At 38.6% G+C, this 15,681-nt stretch overlaps 1 protein-coding gene across 1 annotated transcript in view; it reads right to left on the minus strand.

Annotated features, from left to right (window-relative positions):
- The window catches only part of LOC102228440 (laminin subunit gamma-3), a 129,810-nt gene that overhangs the window by 38,219 nt on the left and 75,910 nt on the right, over positions 1–15,681 (minus strand). Inside the window, exons 11-12 of the mRNA XM_014468646.2 lie at positions 7,984–8,093; positions 4,054–4,281 (exon numbers count right to left, since the gene is read on the minus strand). Of these exons, the coding sequence (XP_014324132.1) occupies positions 4,054–4,281; positions 7,984–8,093 (338 nt within the window). The remainder of the gene's footprint in view (positions 1–4,053; positions 4,282–7,983; positions 8,094–15,681) is intronic.

Below are 15,681 nucleotides of genomic sequence, written 5' to 3' on the forward strand. Positions count from 1 at the left end.
CACACATAGGGAGTCTGATGAACAAGAAGATGCACAGAAAATAAGAGTGTCTATGTGTGAAAGACAGAGAGAGAAAGAGCAGGGGACATCAAGATTGAGAAGAGACAAAAGATACACAAGAAATCTGCAAGCAATTTAGACGTCATTAGCCAAGAGGCGGCTAACAAGTCTAATTAGGGAAGAGTCAGGCAGCCAATGATACCAGACTCGCTTCCAGACCTCGGTCATATTAAACCTGCACACAGGGCCACACACAAGACACAGTCCCTCTGCCAAAGTCGTGCAACATCTCTTAACTGGGTCAGATCACTGAGACTTTAAGCAGGAGGGCAAAAGGGGGGAAGATGGCTATAAGGAGAAGTGGAAGATTGAGAGAAGATAAAAGCTGGAGGGTGGGACCTCGGAAAGGGTGGTTGTCTGCTCAAGTGAGATGGAGAGAGCTGTTTGGGGCTGTGAAAATGATAAAGCGAGGGAACGGAAAGATGTGCAGATGTATAAATAACCGCACGGAGGTTGGCTTGTTTACAAAGCCAACAGCTGTTGTTTTACTTCTGTCATTTACGAGACATTGCATTTAGAGGTGAAAAAGAGAGATACCATTGCTACTGATATTATCGCCTATAAACATGCCAGGTACATTAAATCCAGATTCCCAGTGCTTCTGTTGTCCTCGTGGAGATTAGTATGTGTGAAATCAGATTATTGCTGTACTGGTGTAGCTTTTCAACTCCCACTTTGAGTGATAGCTTGCACAAGCTCCTGGGGGATGACTGAGTTACATTTCTTTAAAGCGATGATGCCCGACTGTCAGACAGAGAAATGCATTAGTAAAACAGTTTGCTTTCCTTCTTCCCACTCACTCTAAGCAGCAGAGAAATAAAATCTTGCATTAGTGTGATGAGCCAACATCTCATGTAACGGTTTACTTAAAAAGGATTCATCTTGTACCTAACTCAGATCAGCATTTTAATTAGACAAAAAAAAAGCACCATTCTCCTCCTCTTTTTCATGAAGCCACAAAGTCATATTGAGCACCGACTTTTGAACGTCTGGGCTTTGGATTCAGCCTGTAAAAGAGCTTGTTTTTGTCCAGGCTCCAGTAAGTTGCAAAGCAATCTAAAGTTAAAGAGAAAAGTTGATGCTACGGCTCCCATGGAATATAACGGTTTCTGAAAACACACAGAAGTGCTGGTTCTGATTTACTTTTCCTCTCAAAAGACCACTTCAGGGGTGGTATAGAGAATTGAAGTGGCAAATCACAAACAAAAAGGCAGAAGCTAATGCTGTGAAAGCTCATATATTCTGACTTTTACGTCCTCACGGGACCCCGGCTCCAAAATATGCTGAATTGTGTATCTTAAATAATCCATCTTGTGTGTGATGTTGCAAAGCATACCACTGGTACAGGTGACACAATGAAAATGCAACACCATGTTCTTCATATTTTAATTTTATTACACTGAGGGACAGACCTCTGATGTTAAGAGTCTATCTCGATTAAGTTATCAGTTTTAATGTTATTTAGAGCTGAAGTTGTCCAGCACTTACTCAGACATAAACATTTAAAAGGTTAGCTCCAGCTTGATGGAGGGAAAAATCTGTCACTGTACCACCATTAACTTTTTTTTTTGTTTGAAAAGTGACTTGTTTTCAATATATATGACATTACTCTGTAGAACTTCCTTTTACTGCAATTTCCAGTTACAAGTCTTTTGTGATATGTCTCACCCAGATTTGCACATCTGGCTCTGTTAGATTGGATTTTGGAGCAGGGGTGTCAAACTCCAGTCCTCGAGGGCCGCTGTCCTGCAGTTTTTAGATGTGCCACAGGTACAAAACACTGGAATGAAATGGCTTAATTACCTCCTTCTCGTGTAGATAAGTTCTCCAGAGCCTTGCTAATGACCTAATTATTTTATTCAGGTGTGCTGCAGCAGAGGCACATCTAAAAGTTGCAGGGCAGAGGCCATCCAGAACTGGAGTTAGACACCTGTGATTTAAAGCATCTGTAAACATCAGATTTCTGACAGCATTTCGATCTGAACTCTGATGATGTGCTCTGGGTTTATGTGCAGTGTTAGTCGTCCGTCATGCATAGTGTGGCCCCCCCCAAAATCAATCAAACACCTACATCAGTAGTACAACACAAGGTTTTCCAAGAAAACATTGGTGGGTGGGATCAGTGCAAACCAGAGAATTTGTAATACACCATTACAAATTCCCCAAAAAACAAAGTCCATAAAGTCCTCGCAAATGAAGATTTGGTCCTCAAATATGCTGTTTTCAATGTGGGTTTTGCTGCATTGAAAACAGACATTATTCGCACATTATGGTTGAAATCCTTCTGCTTTCTACATAATGCAGCCACTGCAAAAAGTAAGTAAATAAAAAAAGAAACAGTCTGCCACAGATGCTGTAGCTGTTGCCTAAAAGCTCTATCCATTGACACCTCTAACTAACTGAGAGGAACAATTGTTTCTTTTTATTCTCCCCATTTGTGCCTGCTTTGTTTGTGACCATTTAAAAAAATAGAAACAAATGTTAAACATTCTGACACTTTTTGAGCTTGATATGCACATGCACCATTTGCTTTGTGAATGAGGTTAAGATTAAGTTAAGATTATGACCTTCATCTCTTCACAATTACAGCATATACTTACCATTTGCACAAACGGTTTTCCCTGAGCTATTACTGATAAAGCATCTTGCAAAAGTACTTGTTTTGCATGTTTCGTTACACATAACCATTGCCTTTAATGTATTTGTATTGAGATTTTATGTGATAGATTAACACAAAATTACACAAAATTGTTAAGTGGGAAAGAAACTATGGTTTTCATTTTTTAAATTAATGAACCTCTGAAAATGTGCTTTAACATGTAATTATGTGAACCATGAAGGCCAATAATAAGGCCTTGTAGCTCCTATTGGACTTAGGTTTGAACTTTGACTCTTCCTTTTCTTTTCACAGGAGTACTGTATGTTTTAATACAAGTATTGCAGCCTTGCTGTTTTGTTAAGGGTTGCTGTTCTGCTTGAAGAAAAACTTCCATCCAGATCTCAATTTTTTTTCCAGAATCTAAAGCCTGTTGCCATCTTTTACAATGTATTTTACGCTACTCAATGTATTACAATATTCCGATTCACATTGCAGTAGGCTATGTTGTACAGTTTTACAGTAGTGACTCTCCATATTTGTTTTGAAATTTCAGCTGACAAGGTAAGAGTTCTAGATTTAGATGTAATTTCCTCTGGGTGTCCAGTCGTTTCTTGATCTATAAACATCCATTCAAATCATCAATTAAATTCCAGGGGGAAAAAAATGCTCAAAAGCATAGATGAAAATCTGCTTTTCCAGCTTTTACATCAAAGTTCCATATGGTTTCTACTTTCTGCCGCTGCAGATGGTTTTTGTCCTGTAAACTCATACAATAAGCACCAGAAATGCAGTACAAAGCAAAGTGTGTTCAACTGTGTGACAGTGGTTGTTGTGGAAGCATTGCTCGGTCAAATTGTTGAATAATAATTTTTCTAAGCCTAGGTGACGCTTCTGAGGCTGGATGACATGCTGAGCATGGCGTTCAATCCAATTTTAACTACAGAGCTGAGCTGCTTTTTCTATCAAATTCAGTTTGTGAAGAGGAGCAATTTTTATCCAAAGGTCATGCAATGCTCATTTAATGGTTGGTGTATGTTTTAAATATTAACATACCTAGACATGACAGTAAAAGGTAAAAATCAAGAAGATATTGTATGAAATGTCACCACTGTTTGTCAGAGGCATAAAGCAATGTGCATTGATAAATGAGAAACATGTAAGAGGATCTTGTTTTGGCAACATCACTTCTTTGTAATGTTGACTGTGCATAATCAAATAGTGTTTCATTTCATTTTGGACTTTTGACGTTTTAGGTTCGACATAAAATGTAGGTGAAAAATAGAAACAAATTTGGGACCAGAATTACAATAAATTAGCTGTGTTCTTATACAATATGTGAAATATAATGTTATAGTGGTTCAGTGATAATTCTAAACAGAAAATCAACTTTTCACCTGTTTCCGGATGACATGTTCCATGCTGGTGGCAGCTGCACGACACACATGTCGAGAAAGCCCCTCTGCCGGGGTCTTCTCTGGTGAATCCCGGGGCGCACCGCTCGCAAAACTCGCCCGCAAAGCCTCGAGGACATGAGCAAGCTTCCACCCACGGAGCGGGAGCACTGGCTGGACTGGAGAAGCTGGAAGCGGAGGTCAGGGTTACCCCCGCAAGCTGTGATGTGTCTGGAGAGGGAGGAGGAGGAAAGTGGGATGGGATTAGTCATAAACAAATGCCCACTGCATTGGTAGCTGTAACTGATAAGTAAATTAATCTTTTTTATTTATTTTTTTTCAGAAAAATGATCACGTTTGTGCAGTACTTGCCTCTATGTGGGATTCTGTTTGAAACACTGCTGAACCCATTTTTCCCGCATTGTGTCATGTTGTGTTTATTAGGATTTTATGTGACAACCTAATCCAAAAATAATTTAGAACTGTGGGAAAAATTGTACATGCTTTTCAAAGATGTGCTTAAACAAGGAAACTAATGGTGTGCTGTTTGCTTTGAGCATCTAGATTAAAAAACAAATGCCACCAATTGCCTTCAATTGTTGCCTAATTGCTAATTTGTAAACATGTGTAATCTTTCTCCCACTTCATAATTATGCACCGCTTAGTTTTTTGTTAGTTCCTTCTTAGAATAGTCCTTCCATTTCCTCAGCCAATGTTTTGTCTATCTTGTTCACACACAAAAATATGCAGAGAAAAAAAAAAACAGATTCATCCTCCCACATGTAACTGGACGCCACACCTAATTCTCTCTCCAGCGCAAGCACACGTATGCCTGCGTGAGCCCACACACATAAAGTCATTTAGTTGATCTTTGATATTGCAAATGGGAGAAAAAAAGACAAAAAAAAAAAAAGGTTTCCACGGCAGAGAGCGACATGAGAAAAAGGAGACGGGAGACCATGTGGAGGAATGTCAAACATGCAGGTTCCTCTGGGGGTTTCGACATCCCTCTCTCCTCTCATGAATAGTGATTGGGGCAGGCCAACCTGAACTGAAACCAGTGCCCCCCGCTTTGGTCTCGGAGCAGCAGCCACAAAATTACTTTTGGTCCTCTCGTGTCTATTTCTGCGTTTCCTCTCCCCATCGCTGTGATTAAACACATAACTGGATGGCTACATAGACAGATATCAAGCATGAATGAGATGCCGCATAATGATCAGTGAGAGGTGAGAAATGTGCGAGTACTGGAGTAGGAGGACGGACTCGGGATTTTAACAAGCCACGATCCCGCCGCTCTTTCAACAGTGATGAAACCCACTTCATTTGCACCTCAGAGGGATAACAAGTACGCGAGCCTGTCCTCCTCCCAATCCCCTGATGTGCCTTAGCCTTCACCCTATGCTCTTCACTTGCTCCCCTTGTCTCTTAGCTCATTCAGCACAGGGGATATCTGCAATTAAAACAGTTTTCAGGCACCAAAGTCTATATTTATGTTAATTGAAAGCTTTTCATTTGTAGTCACGCTGCGCTGGTTGTCGCCATCAATCCGTTATTTCAAAGAAGCCTTGTCAAAGCTGTCAAGATTTTTACTTAACATTAAAAGGCTCTCTGCAACCTGGCGGACTGTTAAGGTACCTGAACGTTAAGCCATTAAACCACTGATTTCTCTTAAACATTCAATATAGCCACACACTGACAGGGGCTTACTTTAATGGTAGAGAATATAAAGTGACTACGAGATTTCTGTTTTAGGACGAGCCGGGTTTTTTCTTTTTTTTTTGCCTAGAGAATTTCAAAAAGCCAAATCTGACTGGAGATTTCAAGTCTCTCCTCAAAGCCTGTGGCAAAGAGACATATTTGGGACTGCTTAAGAATGACTAAGACAAATCAATATCTAAGTTTTTCCCCACTGTACAGTACAAGAGAGATGGCACGGGGACATGGTGGGTACAGCAAACAGTTTTATGGAATATGCATGACTTGTGCCTCTGTTTGTTTGCGAACAAAAACTTCTGTAGCACTGTTTGTATGCGTGTAGGAAGCACACAGGAAGTACATTGGGTGTTGTGATGCCTGCTTGGAACAACTAATTAAAATGGTGCAAGTAAGTGTGAGCGGGCTGGTAGTTTGGGCCAGCTGTTCTTTCCTTCTTGCTGCTCTAATCCGTCAGTGTCTCTCAGATCCTGCTTGTTCATTACAGAACTATATCAGAAAGACGCGTCAAGTCGAGGGAAAAAAAAAAAAAAAAGGAGATGGATGTCAAGAACACGTGATAAAGGAGCGGGTAATACATTTCTAGCTTTTCTGGAAAGGTAGGTATTTCAAAGCCAAGCTGCTCTCTGAGCACAGTGACAATGTCATGGAAGCTCCCTTCGGTGTTGCATTTTTATTTGTGGTACATTTCTTTTCCCAAACAGAACTTTCTATGCAGAAGTGTCATAATCGTAGACAGTTTGTTGCCATATTCAGTGAGTATTTAGACTCCGCTAGCATGACTTTTTCTTTTAAATGACGAGACAAATGTAGAAACCTTTACTGGTGTTTGCGTGTGTCGTTTTTGCTCTATTCAGTGGGTGGCCCTTCCTGATGCTACACCAATTCCAACAGGTTTCTCAACTTTTCTTAATTACTTGTGTCTGCATTGAAAAAGTTTTGAAACACACTATACTTGCAAGCAGTATCGTCAGCAAAAAGTAGTAGGTTGCCAAAAAAGTAGTGTGCCGCGAGAAAGAAGTGAAAGAAAGATAAAGCACCACAACAACCAAACATGTAGGTCTTTCCTGTAGAGAAATTTAGAAGAAGGTCAGTCTACCTTCAGAATCAAAAGGCACGTAGAAACTGGGAGAAAGTATTGACAGAAAGTCCGGTATCAGACGGAAAGCCACAACAGTGTCCGAAGAAAAGCTTCTGTGCATCAACAACTGAGGAGAATCAAAGAAATGCAGCATCAGGCACACTTCAGTTGTGGCAACCTTCACTCAGTTTGAACTATAAAGAGAATGCTTCAAGCTGCAGCAAAAAACTCATTGCTAAGATATCAGAAAAAAATGGTATGCTTGACTGGGCCATGAGACTGCACCACTCAAGATTGATTGTTGTGATGTACTCTTCTCAAAATTAAAAATTTTGATTCAGCCAGCCAGATTTTTGTTCACTGTAAAGATGGCTAAAGAATTTATGTAGTGACAAACATGGAGGAGGAAGCGTAATAGTTTGTGATGGTTTGCTGGATCCAGTATCGGTGACCAGAACAGAGTAAAAGGCGCCCTGAACCAAATTGGCTACTTTTGCATTCTGTTCCCTCTGTTTGTCACCAAATATAAGTTCAAGTGATACCAGACACACCTTGGGGAAAAAAAGAGAATTGTTTGTTAGTTTGAAATCATGGACCAACTAGAAAACTGAACCAGACTTAAAACCTGGTGAGTTGGTTAGTGATGAATTGTCTATAGATTATTTGATATTCACTGTAGAAAAAACACCACAAGTCTGTTCAGCTGACAGTAATTAATTTGGTGAGTCAAACATATAGAATACATTTTACTTTATACATTTTTTTATTTCAGTTTTTCCATTTGTGCTATGTTTTTATTTTAGGTTTTGGTTTTGGACTCAAAGATACGGTTCAAAAGACGATTATTCCTGATACTAAATAAATGTGTGCTGAACTTCTGAATTCGAAGAAAATAAAAAAATATATAACAAAAAATAAAATAAAATAATCGACAAGTATTCTAGCAGTTACCAAATAAAAATAATTTTGGTCATACTAACTGACCTAAAAGACATTTGGTCTGATTTAACTTTGGATGGTGACAACAACAAAAAGAGTGTATGTGTAAATGTAAATATCTGGTTTCAACTATATCTGACTAAGTTATTGTGTCTAATACAGTGATCTTATGACACTTAAAAACAGAAATGCCCACTTACAGTTGTGTCCCCCAGCATTGCTGATTTTCAGAGTCGTCAGGTTGTGAAGGAGGCGCTGGAACTCAAAGGCAGACAGATGAGGCCTGAAGCTCACCTCATATTCATGGAGCCTGTGAAATGAGCAGACAGGTGACATCAGTTACTGTAAATTTGTACAACACATGCACAAGCTGTGATTAAACACCTGAATGGATGCATTGTAGCAGTACAATCGTAGCACACAGAGGTAATTTGCGTTGCACGTGTCATTTATCGCCTTCCACGACGACACAGATAGAAAATTCTCAGCTATCTATGCAATTTTCTTTGTTTCAGCTATGTGCTATATAAAGCACAACTAGCAGATGTACAGGGAGCACCAGAAAAAAAAATGTAAATGTGCTGACTTCAACATATATTCAGGGTCTTGATCACTGAGCTTTGCCATCTGCTGAAAGATGTTCTGCAAAGCCCTTCAGCACAGCTGACATCTGCCTGTTTTACTCCGAGTCTTGCATCGGTTCCATCTCGATGACAGGTGCTGTGTCAGCTCCTCAGAGCTGATCTCAAAATGTACAAAAAAAAAAAAAACACAACTCTCATTTATTTTCCATAGTTCTAAGAAAGCAAGCCTTTCTATTTTAAGCTATTCATTATGTTTGCTAAATCTGAAGATACCTTAAAAAACAGCATAACCAGTGATGGTTAGTATCTTGTTACTAGTTTCTGTAATCCCATTATTAGTTTCAAGTGATGAGTAAAGTAAGAGAATACAATTGCAACAAAAAGTAATTAGACTATTGTTGCTTCCCCACAAGCAGATTGCATTATGAAATTGTTTTTTTTTTTAGTTGTGAACGTCTTATGACAGCCAGATATGATCAGCGGTAACTAGATCAACAATAGATAACATTGAGTGTGGGAAAGAGCACAGTTGCTTGGCAGTACGTCATAGACATGTCTGCATTTATTCAGCAAAACTACTTACAGTGGGTAGAGTATGGAGAAATTTTACTCAACTAAGAGCCACGATATTTTGTAAAAATATTACTCAACAGCAGTAAAACTACTCCTAAAGTTTTTCTAAAAAGTTACTCGTGTAAATGTAACTTGTTATCCACCTTTCAGAGTGAGCAACAAGCAAAGACAAAACCGTAAGTGTGCACTGCAGATATCTTTTTTAATGTAAAATATTTAAATAAAGCACAGTGTGTGATTGAGGCATACATATGGTGTAAATTTGTACACTTGAAAGCTCTTACCATTAAATCAAAGACATTTGAGCGATGTAAAATGAAAAACAGATTTCCATGTTAAATATTTAAGTGGTAACAGCTTATGGAAAGAATTCATGCGTAATCTAAAGACATATGCAAAATAACTTGATTTACATGCTTTTTTTTTTTTAATCCACTGTAATTGTACATTTTACCACTATGAGTCCTGTGGACAAAAAATGCTATAAGAATGTATTTTCTGCAGAACACAAACCTCATGAAAAAAAAAAAGTAGACTTAAATCAAAAACAAGAACTGTGCAAATGAAGACAAGAGTTAAAACTTAACTCTATATCAGCCAAGAATTTTATGTTAGTTTTAAATGGCCTCCGTTTCATTAGGTCAATTGTTCTCAGCCAAACACTACTTCATTTTCAAAATGCTTTATTTTGTGCATGGTCTCATTTTCCTCACGTGTATTTACAGTACCTATGTGGGGGTGTGCATGTAGGGGTGTGTATATAGGTGTGTGTGTTTGGCTGTCCACAGTCTCTTGACGCAGCCGGTCGTCGTTCCTTGCCCTGTCGTGTAGGGACAGTAATAAAAAGAGGCAATTACAAACTGGACCTCAAAGCCACGGTAATGGAGCTGGTCAGGCAGTGATAAGCAGAGTGTGCATGAAAGTGAACAAACTCCCGATGATGCTTTCCCCTATGGAGTGTCACTGTCCCTTTTAATCAGTGGCGAGGCAAGCACAGAGAGCCAAACAGTAATTGAGGCAGTTCTACAGGGGATCATAAGCAGAAAAAAATAAAAACAAAGATGGAAGCAGACACAGAAACCCCTTTTGAAGCATCCGGAGGATGATGTGTCAGACTGAGATGCAAGTGAGAAACCATAAGATCCAAAACATAAACATGTCATTGGTTGTAGAGTAAAAACGGCTTCATATTTGCATAAATATACCACTGGCGTGAACACGTTGATAGTAAAGAAAGGACTCCATTTCATTTGCATTGAAGACTGCTATTAAAGTTTAACAATTGAAACATGAGGCAAAAGGGTAAAAAAAAATACAGAAAAATCTTCACTCTCTTATTCGCTATACCTAAATTTGTGATGCATGTTTTTATATTTCCACCACCACTCGCCAATAGCTAGTGGTTATTCATAGTTATGCACCAAGTATTTGCTGCAACATGCCACATAAATAATGATCACCAGGATAAAACTGAATACGTGGTTAAATCTGAAGTAATGGACTGCATGATTTTCATCCTTTTGGCTGTTTAATTAAGATCATTTGTCTTCATAAAGTCGATCAGTTTCTTTTTTTTTTTTTGCTTTGTATTCTATCCTTACACTCAAACATGAATTGCGGCTGTAACTGTACCACAGCCTTAGGTGTCCAATAAGAACATTATCCATAAAGAGAATATTTCAAATGATCTTTGGCTTTAAAGTCACAGATTATCACATGTAGAAATAATCCAGAAGCATCCACTTATAGGTATTGAGGTAAGGTATGTTATTGTTGCAACTTACTGAGGAGTGTACCACAATAATTTAATGTAGCACCATACGTTTGCATTTTGTGATCTATTAATATGTGGTAGATAATGCTATCCATCAGTAATATAGAAAGCAAGAAAACACTCACTTTTATTGCCAGCATGTTATCCTTTTCTAAGAAATACACATTTATGATTTCCTAGATTTGACTGAAATGCATTTTATCTAAGAGATTTTTATGATCAGTCAAGTAAAATGAATATTTTTGGTAGTTTCTATGAAATTATGAAACGGTAAACAAAATATTTAATATTCTCTTTACTTGGAACAACAGGGATCCAAATGCCAAAAGCAACATTTTCATGGTGGATGACTTTAGATTTTACTATATCCAAAACAAATGTGCTTTTTAATGCTGGCTTGTAGACTTCCCATGACTTTTATTAAGTTTACTCATCTTGGACAAAAATACACCCCCTGCCTTTTTGTAAGCAATTTTGTCTATGTTTTGTTAATATTGCCAAACATAACCCTTTATCAAATTTGTAGATTTTCAAAGAATAAACTAGCCACGATGAACCAAGTTCCTTCTCTGCTTCATGGACTCTAATTCCTGCTGCAAAGAGGCTTGCAGTTCTCATAGACATCTATAAATGTAATTTCCTGAAAGCCCTTTGGCATCTACAACAGCAAAGAGCTGATTAGTACCGACTTAATAAAGCAGTTTGTAAAGAATAGGTTTATTTTTTCAGCTGCTTCAGGCACCTACGTATATTTACATGCTGTAAATGTACACTCGCGCTACCAGAAAGGCAATAAAACTCCCACACCCACTCAATTCAAGTGAAGAGAAAATGAACAGAGAACATGAGAGAGATGAGCAGATACTACGTACTAAAAAACAGCATTCACCTCCTCCTCTCATCAATTCCCCTCACATGAATCCCTGAGCATCCATATATTCCTCAGCCATCCGATTCTAAAATGATCTCTGCATCAGGTGGGAACACAAAGCCACTTTACAGGTTATCACATTTACCATCCATGAATGCAGATGCTGCCAGTCAGGAGAGAGATGAGGAGTGTGTGCTTGTGTGTTTGTGCGTGTGTGCTCAAACTCATGTTTATTTATGCCTCCCTCCTCATGCTTTTTATCAAAACACTCAGAAACACATATTTCCATTTTCAAAACATGATTAATTTTAATGCCTGTGTTCCATCTCATTTCAGGGAATCAAAAATGCAGAAAAAAATCTCAAATAAATAAACAAACCTGTGCATGACACGAAAAAAAAAAAAAGAAAAAGGGAAATTAGGAAAATAGAACAACAAAATCATGCATCATCGTGGTGCTAAACGAAAAGCTGCATGTGAAGATGAGCAGCAACTTTCTTGGGAAAAGTTTAATGGCATGCTGTCTTGACGCGTTGGGTGAATTTCAGAGAAAGCGGCAGTATGTTCCTTTAGCCAGGGCTCTGGGAGGAAAGGGAGCAGTCATTACTGCTGCAAAGACACCACAGTGAGGCTGGGAAATATTGGGAGTGACATAAAGTCTAACTGGGATCCCCTTGAGAAACTGGGTCCTTTGGTGGCTGAAGAAACTGTCCGTCTTTTTAGGTTTGAGGTCCTTCACTGAACCTTTTCCCCACTGCTTCTAAATACTGTATAATTACATACACCAACCAAACAGCAGATAAATCCAGAGGCATACTCTGATGATTTGTTGTGCCACGTAGGTGCAAATCTATCACTTTAAAGAATGTTGTGTTAAAAAATTATCAAGAACAATGAACAATATTAAAACCACAAACCTGTTAGTAGCAGAATATTGCTAAAAAATGAAAACGTGGCGATAAATGTGAAAAATGGAGAAGAATTAGTAACATGAACTGTATGTCAATTCTGCTTTCCACTAACTGTGTGCATTCTCTGATTCACAGCATTTGGGATTGACAACAGTATTTTTCATCAATGGAATGAGTGATTTCATATGACTAATTTATCTGAACTGATTATGAATAAATGATTATGAACTACAAATGCACCCTATCGTGCCATGCAAAAATAATTTTTTCACATTTTGATACAACTACAAGCTTTAATGTATTCTTTTGGAACTTAACACAAAATCGTGCATAGTAAGAAAGTAGTTGGAAAAATGTTAATGGTTTTCAAATGCGTTGATAAGAAACAGAAATGGGTCAGATGCATCTTTACTCTGGGCAACAGGCCACTTTTAGATGTCCAATGAACCTCGGGTGATTAAAGCTGAGGTTCTGTGAAAGGCTTTGAACAAGGAGAGAGAACCTCATAAATGCAAAACTTATCAAGAGATGGCCATTCACTTAAACTGACAAGCTGGGCATGGACAGCATTTAACAGAAGCCAAGCCAGAAGTCATCTGAAATATGTTTTTGTAAAACAAATGTGGAGGAATGCATTATTTTTCTCCTACTATTATGCACTTCCAAATACAATATGCCAACGTTTGCTGTTAAAATGTGAAAAGAAAAGTTAAAAAGCATGAAAATATACAGTTTATAAATTGCAAATACCTTCTGAAATGTCTAACACAGGATCGACCTATGTTCCTTTTCTCATGCTGGTATTAGTACAAGTCTCTCTGCATCTCTTCTTCACCACATAATGGCAGCTGAACTGGACATTTCTACCTTTACTAAAAGAAAAAGAAAAAAAACTATTTCAACCAGGCTGACAATTCTCCTGTCAAGTTCTGTTTTTAACAACTACAAACACCATCGTAGGTGCAAGGCTCCTGTCTGAACTGCCAACAATCACCGTGGGATTCTTGAGAACCATCTACACCGCGCAGCCTTCATTACGACCCTCGAGCTGAAACAGCAGGTTTCCGCGTTGCAACATTCATCAATCAGTCGTTTCCTTGTTCAAGATTCTGTCCGGCTTCCTTCTACCTGCTGTAACCATTGCCCACCTAACACAGCACAGCTTCTCCTCGCGAAACAAAAACTACATACTCACCACGCTGGGAGGCTTGGTAGCTTTTCCTCAAATTTCACACACTTTAACATGTTTGTTTTCTAGTGTGTTTTTCAGCAGCCAACAGGTAGCTGTCCATTATTACAGAGACTTCAGAAGAGGGATCCCAGAGGTATTAGGGGGCTATAAAGGACTGTTTCTATCCAGCAGACTGAAACGTCGTCTGTCAGGCACAAAGAAAATATTACACCGCTGCATAACAAGGGCCCCATCCATGTGGACTCTTCAGTTCTATTAAACAATTTGCTGTGTCTTTGCTTTGTTTCAAATAAAGCCTAAAGAAAACAAAGAAAATGAAAACCTTGCTTAGGGAGTAAAATGATGCATGGAAGGTTAAGTTGGTCCAAGGCTGCTGAGGAGGACAATTAGGACAACACATAGGGAGAACAGGAGACAAATTGCAACAAAGAGAGTGAAGGAGGAGCAGAGTGGGATGAGAAGGATTACGGGGCGGCGTATCTCCCAGCCGAGTGGAGGAAAAAGAAACAAAAATAGAGCGAATAACTTGAGCCTGTTTTTGGAAGAGGCTCATTGTGGGGGACCGGACCACCTGCACCCACTCGGCGATGTCGACAAGCCTAATGAGATCTCTCTGCGACTGATTAGCCTGCCGATCCACCACAGGCTGTCACACCGGGGCTCACCTCTTCAGCACCACTACGCCTCGGTGTGCCAGCCGCTTCTGCCTCCGCGCTGACCGCTTTATCCCGAGAGGGGCCAACGGGGAGTCTTGTTAGATACAAAGACAGCGCAAGGAGAGCGGCAGGAAGTCTGATGTGAGATGAAGGCGCCAATAAAATAAAAATGTTCGGCGAAGAAAGTAACCGATTCACAAGTTCACACACACACGCGCGCGCGCAAACACAAAGGTCAATGGAGGACAGGACTTATTTGAGAGAAAATAAATATCTGAATTATTCGAAAGAGGCCATTTCCTTACAAATATTGACTAATTAGTTATGTCAAAGTATTACAAATTAACATTCATTGCTTTTTATATAAAAATATCCCATAAGAAAGGATTTTTACAAATATAACTATTTTTAGCTAGGAATATCCCCATATAATACAATTTTCCTCCCTCTATTATGTAAGAGTATAAAAACCGTGGATACCAGGTGAAGTTTCTGATTCTCTTCAGGATTTATTGTGTTTTTATTTGTATCATGATAAACTACAAGGGTTTCAAAAGTCTACAAACTTCTGTTAAAAAGCCAAAGGTTTGTGATGACAAAAAAAAATACAATAAAAACAAGACCATGATAAATTATTTAAAGTATTCCCAACAAAATAATGTAATATTTAACTTGATGCAATAACAAACATAAAATCCTTGTGATTCAATTCAGCATTTCTGTTCTCTTATGGCAGCGGTGTCAAACTCAGTTTCATTTTGGGTCATATGAAAAATCTTCCCATCAAACTGTTAACATATTAATAAACAGTTGTGATTGGATTTTGTGATTGTTTTTGTGATTTTTCTAATCAAAATCACAGATTTTATGAAGCCAAATTAGAAATTTGTAAGAAAATTTTGTATGTGTGCTAATGTATGATGTTAAATGGGACATTTACTTATTAGTCGAATTGATCACCGACTATAACTTGGCATCAAGTAAGGCAGAGGCAGCAGTCAAACCCAATGTTTTTGACCAATTTTGAAAATAAATTTGTAATAAAAATCAGAAAAAATGTGAGGATTTGTTTATTTCATGTGAATTTTGAGGAGTTGTGAAAAAATGGAGGGACTCATTGCTGTAATTTTAAGTTTAGAGTGCCACATAAAAAGCTACAGCAGGCCAGATTTGGCCCCCGGGCCTCGAGTTTGATACACGTGTCCTATGGTAAGACTCACCATCCACATCTTGACTTATTTGTATTTGTCCGCTCTTCCTTGTTTGTCAGATCCTCTTGTTCATGAATTATCTGTCAAGTTTAGTTCTGGACTATGGCTTGGCGATTACAAAACCTA

The sequence above is a fragment of the Xiphophorus maculatus genome, chromosome 8 (genome assembly GCF_002775205.1).
Source record: "Xiphophorus maculatus strain JP 163 A chromosome 8, X_maculatus-5.0-male, whole genome shotgun sequence".
In the NCBI taxonomy this organism is placed as follows: domain Eukaryota; kingdom Metazoa; phylum Chordata; class Actinopteri; order Cyprinodontiformes; family Poeciliidae; genus Xiphophorus; species Xiphophorus maculatus.